Below are 10,368 nucleotides of genomic sequence, written 5' to 3'. Positions count from 1 at the left end.
GGGTCCCGAACCCGAACTTTTTTCTCAAGTTCGCCGAACCCGAACATCCAGGTGTCGGCTCAACTCTACTGATGATTCATCCAAAGTTAATTCGTATAAAACTTCGCTTTAATACTGTACAGAGCGGGCGCTCTGCACAGTATTAGAATGTATTGGCCCAGATGAGCCAAAGTTATTACTTCGCGAAGTCTTGCGAGACTTCATGTAATAACTATGGAAATTAATTTCTACGGTAAAAAACCTTTGTATCGAACTCGCGTTCAGTTCCGAGTATTAAAATGAAGTTTTATGCGAATCAACTTCGGATGAAGCATCCGAAGTTAATTTGCTCATCCCTACTAATAATTACCACCAAAATAACCTAGTCAAGTACCACACGTCTCAAAATAAATCACAAACACATAAAAAAATTAATTCCGGACACCAGAAAAAAAAAAATTGCCAATTTTAACCGACTGGACGCTTGGTAAACTTAAAGCAACAGACCCACTGACGTCGAGGGGTCCTAAAAAATGCATAAGCAACACGAACGGTATCCATATTTTCGTACGTGAGGAGGTCATCCAACATATAAGGCAGCTGAAAGGGTGGCCTCTGGAGTTTGGGGCAAACGCAAGTTATTTTGGAGGGAAAAACACATTAGCTTATCACCAAAGTCTCACTGAGGTGATATGAGCTCTGCAGCGTTCTTCCACGTTTCGTGTCTTATTACAGCACACAGACGATATTCCTGTCAGGGAAATCCTCTACAATCTTCCCAGCGCTGTCTCACGCCTTTCCTTCACCTCACAAAACGCTGCTGCTGCTGCTGCGCTCTCCTTCTCCCAGAGATGTACATGGAGGGGGCGGGGCTAGCCGAGCACGTGTTTCCTGTCACTGACTGAGGCAGCTAGTACACAGACCGGGCTGTACGTCATGGTGATGGGTCCTGCTGAGAGCGGTGTAGAGGTGCAGCCGGGCACGATGTCCCCCTGTGCCCAGACCTGGCTCCACCGCCTGTTGTCGATGCGCTACTGGAATGAAGTGAAAGAGCAGTGTAAGATGGCAGGGCCTGTGGTAAGGAGAAGCTTTACAGTCCACATGGACCGTACATGATGTGTGTGCTGATCGTGACTACATGCTCTATAAAGAGAGTATATATATATATATATCAGTTATATATATATATATATAAAATTAGAATTATATTCGCATGTGAAATTGCACTTTCCTTCACTTTTCACAGCAAGAATAGTAAAGAACTTTCTTTGCTGTCAGTGGTATGAAATGGTAATTGAATTCTGTAGTAACTGAACTGTGATAACAAGAAAATAGGGGAATTTAGTAATAAGGGGTTAAATTCTCCAGTAACATGATGTGTGTGCTCAGTCGGGGGTCTTGCGGTACTGTTGTGTGGATAGAGCTGGGCACTGCAGTGCTGGTCACTTTCCACCTCCCGACCGCCTAACGCACGGATGCGTCCGGAAGGTGGTTGATTCATTCCTCCTGGACGCATCCGTGCGTCATCTCGCGAGACGCGAGATTTCCTGTGAACGCGCGCACACAGGCGCGCGCGCTCACAGGAACGGAAGGTAAGAGAGTTGATCTCCAGCCTGCCAGCGGCGATCGTTCGCTGGCAGGCTGGAGATGTGATTTTTTTAACCCCTAACAGGTATATTAGACGCTGTTTTGATAACAGCGTCTAATATACCTGCTACCTGGTCCTCTGGTGGTCCCCTTTGTTTGGATCGACCACCAGAGGACACAGGTAGCTCAGTAAAGTAGCACCAAGCACCACTACACTACACTACACCCCCCCCCGTCACTTATTAACCCCTTATTAGCACCTGATCACCCCATATAGACTCCCTGATCACCCCCCTGTCATTGATTACCCCCCTGTCATTGATCAACCCCCTGTAAAGCTCCATTCAGACGTCCGCATGATTTTTACGGATCCACTGATAGATGGATCGGATCCGCAAAACGCATCCGGACGTCTGAATGAAGCCTTACAGGGGCGTGATCAATGACTGTGGTTATCACCCCATATAGACTCCCTGATCACCCCCCTGTCATTGATTACACCCCTGTCATTGATTTCCCCCCTGTAAAGCTCCATTCAGACGTCCGCATGATTTTTACGGATCCACTGATAGATGGATCGGATCCGCAAAACGCATCCGGACGTCTGAATGAAGCCTTACAGGGGCGTGATCAATGACTGTGGTTATCACCCCATATAGACTCCCTGATCACCCCCCTGTCATTGATCACACCCCTGTCATTGATCACCCCCCTGTAAAGCTCCATTCAGACGTCCGCATGATTTTTACGGATGCACTGATAGATGGATCGGATCCGCAAAACGCATCCGGACGTCTGAATGAAGCCTTACAGGGGCATGATCAATGACTGTGGTGATCACCCCATATAGACTCCCTGATCACCCCCCTGTAAAGCTCCATTCAGATGTCCGCATGATTTTTACGGATGCACTGATAGATGGATCCGATCCGCAAAACGCATCCGGACGTCTGAATGAAGCCTTACAGGGGCATGATCAATGACTGTGGTGATCACCCCATATAGACTCCCTGATCACCCCCCTGTAAAGCTCCATTCAGATGTCCGCATGATTTTTACGGATGCACTGATAGATGGATCCGATCCGCAAAACGCATCCGGACGTCTGAATGAAGCCTTACAGGGGCGTGATCAATGACTGTGGTTATCACCCCATATAGACTCCCTGATCACCCCCCTGTCATTGATTACACCCCTGTCATTGATCAACCCCCTGTAAAGCTCCATTCAGATGTCCGCATGATTTTTACGGATGCACTGATAGATGGATCGGATCCGCAAAACGCATCCGGACGTCTGAATGAAGCCTTACAGGGGCGTGATCAATGACTGTGGTTATCACCCCTGTCATTGATTACACCCCTGTCATTGATCAACCCCCTGTAAAGCTCCATTCAGATGTCCGCATGATTTTTACGGATGCACTGATAGATGGATCCGATCCGCAAAACGCATCCGGACGTCTGAATGAAGCCTTACAGGGGCATGATCAATGACTGTGGTGATCACCCCATATAGACTCCCTGATCACCCCCCTGTAAAGCTCCATTCAGATGTCCGCATGATTTTTACGGATGCACTAATAGATGGATCCGATCCGCAAAACGCATCCGGACGTCTGAATGAAGCCTTACAGGGGCGTGATCAATGACTGTGGTGATCACCCCATATAGACTCCCTGATCACCCCCCTGTCATTGATTACACCCCTGTAAAGCTCCATTCAGACGTCCGCATGATTTTTACGGATCCACTGATAGATGGATCGGATCCGCAAAACGCATCCGGACGTCTGAATGAAGCCTTACAGGGGCATGATCAATGACTGTGGTGATCACCCCATATAGACTCCCTGATCACCCCCCTGTCATTGATCACCCCCCCTGTCATTGATCACCCCCCCTGTCATTGATCACCCCCCCTGTCATTGATCACCCCCCCTGTCATTGATCACCCCCCCTGTCATTGATCACCCCCCTGTCATTGATCACCCCCCCTGTCATTGATCACCCCCCCTGTCATTGATCACCCCCCCTGTCATTGATCACCCCCCCTGTCATTGATCACCCCCCCTGTCATTGATCACCCCCCCTGTCATTGATCACCCCCCCTGTCATTGATCACCCCCCTGTCATTGATCACCCCTCTGTAAGGCTCCATTCAGACATTTTTTTGGCCCAAGTTAGCGGAATTATTTTTTTTTTTTCTTACAAAGTCTCATATTCCACTAACTTGTGTCAAAAAATAAAATCTCACATGAACTCATCATACCCCTCACGGAATCCAAATGCGTAAAATTTTTTAGACATTTATATTCCAGACTTCTTCTCACGCTTTAGGGCCCCTAGAATGCCAGGGCAGTATAAATACCCCACATGTGACCCCATTTCGGAAAGAAGACACCCCCAGGTATTCCGTGAGGGGCATATTGAGTCCATGAAAGATTGAAATTTTTGTCCCAAGTTAGCGGAACGGGAGACTTTGTGAGAAAAAAATTAAAAATATCAATTTCCGCTAACTTGTGCCAAAAATTTTTTTTTTCTATGAACTCGCCATGCCCCTCATTGAATACCTTGGGGTGTCTTCTTTCCAAAATGGGGTCACATGTGGGGTATTTATACTGCCCTGGCATTCTAGGGGCCCCAAAGCGTGAGAAGAAGTCTGGTATCCAAATGTCTAAAAATGCCCTCCTAAAAGGAATTTGGGCACCTTTGCGCATCTAGGCTGCAAAAAAGTGTCACACATCTGGTATCGCCGTACTCAGGAGAAGTTGGGGAATGTGTTTTGGGGTGTCATTTTACATATACCCATGCTGGGTGAGAGAAATATCTTGGTCAAATGCCAACTTTGTATAAAAAAATGGGAAAAGTTGTCTTTTGCCAAGATATTTCTCTCACCCAGCAAGGGTATATGTAAAATGACACCCCAAAACACATTCCCCAACTTCTCCTGAATACGGCGATACCACATGTGTGACACTTTTTTGCAGCCTAGGTGGGCAAAGGGGCCCATATTCCAAAGAGCACCTTTAGGATTTCACAGGTCATTTACCTACTTACCACACATTAGGGCCCCTGGAAAATGCCAGGGCAGTATAACTACCCCACAAGTGACCCCATTTTGGAAAGAAGACACCCCAAGGTATTCCGTGAGGGGCATGGCGAGTTCCTAGAATTTTTTATTTTTTGTCACAAGTTAGTGGAAAATGCTGATTTTTTTTTTTTTTTTTTATACAAAGTCTCATATTCCACTAACTTGTGACAAAAAATAAAAACTTCCATGAACTCACTATGTCCATCAGCGAATACCTTGGGGTGTCTTCTTTCCAAAATGGGGTCACTTGTGGGGTAGTTATACTGCCCTGGCATTCTAGTGGCCCAAATGTGTGGTAAGGAGTTTGAAATCAAATTCTGTAATAAATGACCTGTGAAATCCGAAAGGTGCTCTTTGGAATATGGGCCCCTTTGCCCACCTAGGCTGCAAAAAAGTGTCACACATCTGGTATCTCCGTACTCAGGAGAAGGTGGGGAATGTGTTTTGGGGTGTCATTTTACATATACCCCTGCTGGGTGAGAGAAATATCTTGGCAAAAGACAACTTTTCCCATTTTTTTATACAAAGTTGGCATTTGACCAAGATATTTCTCTCACCCAGCATGGGTATATGTAAAAAGACACCCCAAAACACATTCCCCAACTTCTACTGAATACGGAGATACCAGATGTGTGACACTTTTTTGCAGCCTAGGTGGGCAAAGGGGCCCATATTCCAAAGAGCACCTTTCGGATTTCACAGGTCAATTTTTACAGAATTTGATTTCAAACTCCTTACCACACATTTGGGCCCCTAGAATGCCAGGGCAGTATAACTACCCCACAAGTGACCCCATTTTGGAAAGAAGAGACCCCAAGGTATTCGCTGATGGGCATAGTGAGTTCATGGAAGTTTTTATTTTTTGTCACAAGTTAGTGGAATATGAGACTTTGTATGAAAAAAAAAAAAAAAAAAAAAAATCATCATTTTCCACTAACTTGTGACAAAAAATAAAAAATTCTAGGAACTCGCCATGCCCCTTACGGAATACCTTGGGGTGTCTTCTTTCCAAAATGGGGTCACTTGTGGGGTAGTTATACTGCCCTGGCATTCTAGGGGCCCAAATGTGTGGTAAGGAGTTTGAAATCAAATTCAGTAAAAAATGACGAGTGAAATCCGAAAGGTGCTCTTTGGAATATGGGCCCCTTTGCCCACCTAGGCTGCAAAAAAGTGTCACACATCTGGTATCTCCGTACTCAGGAGAAGGTGGGGAATGTGTTTTGGGGTGTCATTTTATATATACCCATGCTGGGTGAGAGAAATATCTTGGCAAAAGACAACTTTTCCCATTTTTTTATACAAAGTTGTCATTTGACCAAGATATTTATCTCACCCAGCATGGGTATATGTAAAAAGACACCCCAAAACACATTCCTCAACTTCTCCTGAGTACGGCAATACCAGATGTGTGACACTTTTTTGCAGCCTAGGTGGGCAAAGGGGCCCATATTCCAAAGAGCACCTTTCGGATTTCACAGGTCATTTTTTACTGAATTTGATTTCAAACTCCTTACCACACATTTGGGCCCCTAGAATGCCAGGGCAGTATAACTACCCCACAAGTGACCCCATTTTGGAAAGAAGAGACCCCAAGGTATTTCGTGATGGGCATAGTGAGTTCATAGAACTTTTTATTTTTTGTCACAAGTTAGTGGAATATGAGACTTTGTAAGAAAAAAAAAAAAAAAAAAAAAAATCATCATTTTCCGCTAACTTGTGACAAAAAATAAAAAGTTCTATGAACTCACTATGCCCATCAGCGAATACCTTAGGGTGTGTACTTTCAGAAATGGGGTCATTTGTGGGGTGTTTGTACTGTCTGGGCATTGTAGAACCTCAGGAAACATGACAGGTGCTCAGAAAGTCAGAGCTGCTTCAAAAAGCGGAAATTCACATTTTTGTACCATAGTTTGTAAACGCTATAACTTTTACCCAAACCATTTTTTTTCTACCCAAACATTTTTTTTTTATCAAAGACATGTAGAACTATAAATTTAGAGCAAAATTTCTATATGGATGTCGTTTTTTTTGCAAAATTTTACAACTGAAAGTGAAAAATGTCATTTTTTTGCAAAAAAATCGTTAAATTTCGATTAATAACAAAAAAAGTAAAAATGTCAGCAGCAATGAAATACCACCAAATGAAAGCTCTATTAGTGAGAAGAAAAGGAGGTAAAATTCATTTGGGTGGTAAGTTGCATGACCGAGCAATAAACGGTGAAAGTAGTGTAGGTCAGAAGTGTAAAAAGTGGCCTGGTCTTTCAGGGTGTTTAAGCACTGGGGGCTGAGGTGGTTAAAGGGGTTCTCTGGGACTAATGGAGGCCGTTTATAAGGACCTGCGGACAAGAATAGGCATTTTCTATGATATTGCCGGCAAAACACTACGGTCGTCTAATTGAGCCCTAAGTCTGAATGTAATGTTTAGACTAGGTGGTTACGTGACAGCTGTCGCAGCCAGGTTCGCTAGGTAGCGGGGATCCCATAGAAATGAATGGGATTGCCGCGGGAGTCAAAAGAAATCCAGCCACGTTGGATTTCTTGTGACTGACGCAGCGATTCCATTAATTTGTATGGGATCGCTGCAACTCAGCGATCCTGGTTGTGTGACCAGTGTAGCCCTAGCCTTAGAGAGGCAGGCTGTGGGCACTTGCTAAAAACCCATTATTCCCGGAGGACCCCTTTTAATCGGAGCAACCCTGACCACTAAACAATGGGTGGAGCTCTGTAGTTCCAGTGTGAGGTTAATGGGTTCGCACAGTGATGTGGGGTGCAAACAGCCGGTGTCCACCTTAGGCCCCTTTCACACGGTCGAGTATTCCGCGCGGATGCGATGCGTGAGTTGAACGCATTGCACCCGCACTGAATACCGACCCATTCATTTCTATGGGGCTGTTCACATGAGCGGTGATTTTCACGCATCACTTAGGCGTTGCGTGAAAATCGCAGCATGCTCTATATTCTGCAATTTTCACGCAACGCAGGCCCCATAGAAGTGAATGGGGTTGCGTGAAAATCGCAAGCATCCGCAAGCAAGTGCGGATGCGGTGCGATTTTCACGCACGGTTGCTAGGAGACAATAGGGATGGAGACCCGATCATTATTATTTTCTATAAGGGAAAATAATAGCATTCTGAATACAGAATGCAAAGTAAAATAGGGCTGGAGGGGTTAAAAAAAATTATTTAACTCACCTTAATCCACTTGATCGCGAAGCCCGGCTTCTCGTCTGTCTCCTTTGTTGAACAGGACCTGTGGTGAGCATTCATTACCGGAACAGGACCTGTGATGACGTCACTCCGGTCATCACATGATCTTTTACCAGGGTGATGGATCATGTGATGGATCATGTGATGACCGGAGTGACGTCACCACACGTCCTTTTCCTGTAATTAATGCTCACCACAGGTCCTGTTCAGCAAAGGAGACAGACGAGAAGCCGGGCTTCGCGATCAAGTGGACTAAGGTGAGTTAAATAATTTTATTTATTTTTTTTACCCCCTCCAGCGCTATTTTACTATGCATTCTGTATTCAGAATGCTATTATTTTCCCTTATAACCATGTTATAAGGGAAAATAATACAATCTACAGAACACCGATCCCAAGCCTGAACTTCTGTGAAGAAGTTCGGGTTTGGGTACCAAACATGAGCGATTTTTCTCACGCACGTGCAAAACGCATTACAATGTTTTGCACTCACGCGGAAAAATCGTGGGTGTTCCCGTAACGCACCTGCACATTTTCCCGCAACGCCCGTGTGAAAGGGGCCTAAAACCTCCCCCGAAAGTGGAGACGGCAACACACATGTGCTCTGCTTTCCATTCATTTCTATTGGAGTTCCGAAAATAGCTGAGCGAGCGTGCACGGTTATCTTCATCAGTCCCATAGAAATGTATAGAGGGCAACCATGCATACACACCTCTTCTCCACTCACTTCAGGAGTCCTGTTCTGGACATCGGCGCGGGTCCCAGAGATGGGACCCGCATCTCTCTTACATTGGTGGCATATCCTTACCAATGTCTCAGATGAGGCAAACCCTCTACATATTTATATTCTATCCTTAGGACAAACTGATGGTTAGGAGTTTGACCCTCTGCATTAGCAGAACGAAGTGTCTGCAGCACTCCAGTGGTTGTGGGTACTGTAGCCGACTCCCATCCTGTCAGCAGCATCAACCCTGTTACAGCATTCCTACTGCCTGGTAGGGTTGAACCTGTTAATTAAAATGATACCTGTCTTGTCAAAATCGATTGCTGTGTTCGATTCAATTCCTTATACAAATGGCAGGTTCGAGAATGTGGTCAGCTCTGGAAAACTGAAGAGCACCAGGCGGGTGTGCTCACCCTTTGATGCACTGAAGCCCCTATGTAAGTTATGTAGTGGCACATTTTGAATAGTACATTTTTCCCATTATGCTAGTTTACAAGCCTAATTATGGTGTAGTATTATGTTATGTGTGGGGATAATAGAGTCACTACAGCTCACCTATTTGCCAATGTCCTGATATAAATCTATGGTAGGGCAGATAGAGGAGGTTCATGGGCCACCTGAGGGATATAAAACTAGGTAACATCCAAGGAAGAGGCAAGTATGGAAGGTCCATGACCGCTGATTAAAATGACAAACTCTCTATTAAAACTTCATATTAAAAACCACATTGGGTAAGAACCAGGCCATCTTGAAACACATAACTTTTAATAAATCGTTTGGAATTTTAAACTTTGGAGTTGGGCGCTCCCTATACATGAGGCTTCTTTTCATGTGTCTGCATGCCTCTTTTCCACTCCTGTGGATATATAGCTGCGTGAGTCATCTGAGTAAAGTTCACATAGATAGATTGCTCAATACAGTACAGTAAAATAGACCGCAATCAGATAGGAACTGAGTGCACCATAAATCACTATGATGCTGTCAGTTAGGGTAAGAGAAGCCACAGTCCAGGATGATACAGATAAGCTTCTGAAACCAATAAGATCTGCTGTGAATACCGAAGAAGTAAGGGAGCTTAGGACTTACAGGGGTTGTGTATTTATAACCCATTCCCAGGATAAGTCATCAATATCTGATCGTGGGGGGTCCAACACCAACCATCCTCACCGATCAGCTGTTTGAAGAGGCAAGTGCTGCTTCTTCTTCATTACATTGCGCGTCGTCTCCCCTGTAGCGGAAGAGTAGCGTAGTTACAAGCACTTGCTCCATTCAAGTGAACTTGTAATTACACTGCACTTCCGAGACGACGGGCAGTGTAATGAAGGGGCAGCAACGCTCTCATGGAGTGCCACCTCCTCTTCTAACAGCTGATTAGTGAGGGTTCTGGGTCTGACCCCTGGCGATCGGATATTGATAACCTATCATGAGGATCGGTCATCAATATAAAACCCTTGCACAACCCCTTTTTAATATTTGAATGGCTGGAAGAACGTCATTATAGATGTTTCACGGTCCATCAAAATTGCTTTCCCTCATTCTAAATAAATGGAAGAAACCAGATAAAAAGATATATATATATATTTTATTAAAAGAGGAATGAAAATGAAATATTCCTTTGAGGAGGAGATTTGTGATACCTGGGATAAGCTCCTAAAATAGATGTGGCTATTGCTAAAATTTATAAAAAATTGTCTCTTGTGGGGGTTACCAATAGGGATGAGCAAACTTGTGGTTTCAAGTTTGGCGTACAAGGTTCGGGTTATATAAGAATTCCGTTATGG

General features: G+C 44.7%; 1 protein-coding gene across 3 annotated transcripts in view; it reads left to right on the top strand.

Moving 5' to 3' along the window:
* Positions 1-884: 884 nt before the first annotated feature.
* Positions 885-10,368, top strand: part of LOC120995510 (multidrug and toxin extrusion protein 2-like) — a 104,647-nt gene continuing 95,163 nt past the window's right edge. The window contains exon 1 of one of the 3 annotated variants that reach the window (XM_040424772.1): positions 885-1,056. In XM_040424772.1, the coding sequence (XP_040280706.1) occupies positions 916-1,056 (141 nt within the window). In that variant the 5' untranslated portion in view covers positions 885-915. Of the gene's footprint in view, positions 1,099-10,368 lie in introns of all 3 variants that reach the window. The other 2 variants (XM_040424776.1, XM_040424774.1) reach the window with 2 other exon arrangements.

The sequence above is a fragment of the Bufo bufo genome, chromosome 3 (assembly GCF_905171765.1).
Source record: "Bufo bufo chromosome 3, aBufBuf1.1, whole genome shotgun sequence".
In the NCBI taxonomy this organism is placed as follows: Eukaryota; Metazoa; Chordata; class Amphibia; order Anura; family Bufonidae; genus Bufo; species Bufo bufo.
Note: the sequence above shows the minus strand (reverse complement) of the source record. Positions and strands in the feature narration are given on the sequence as shown.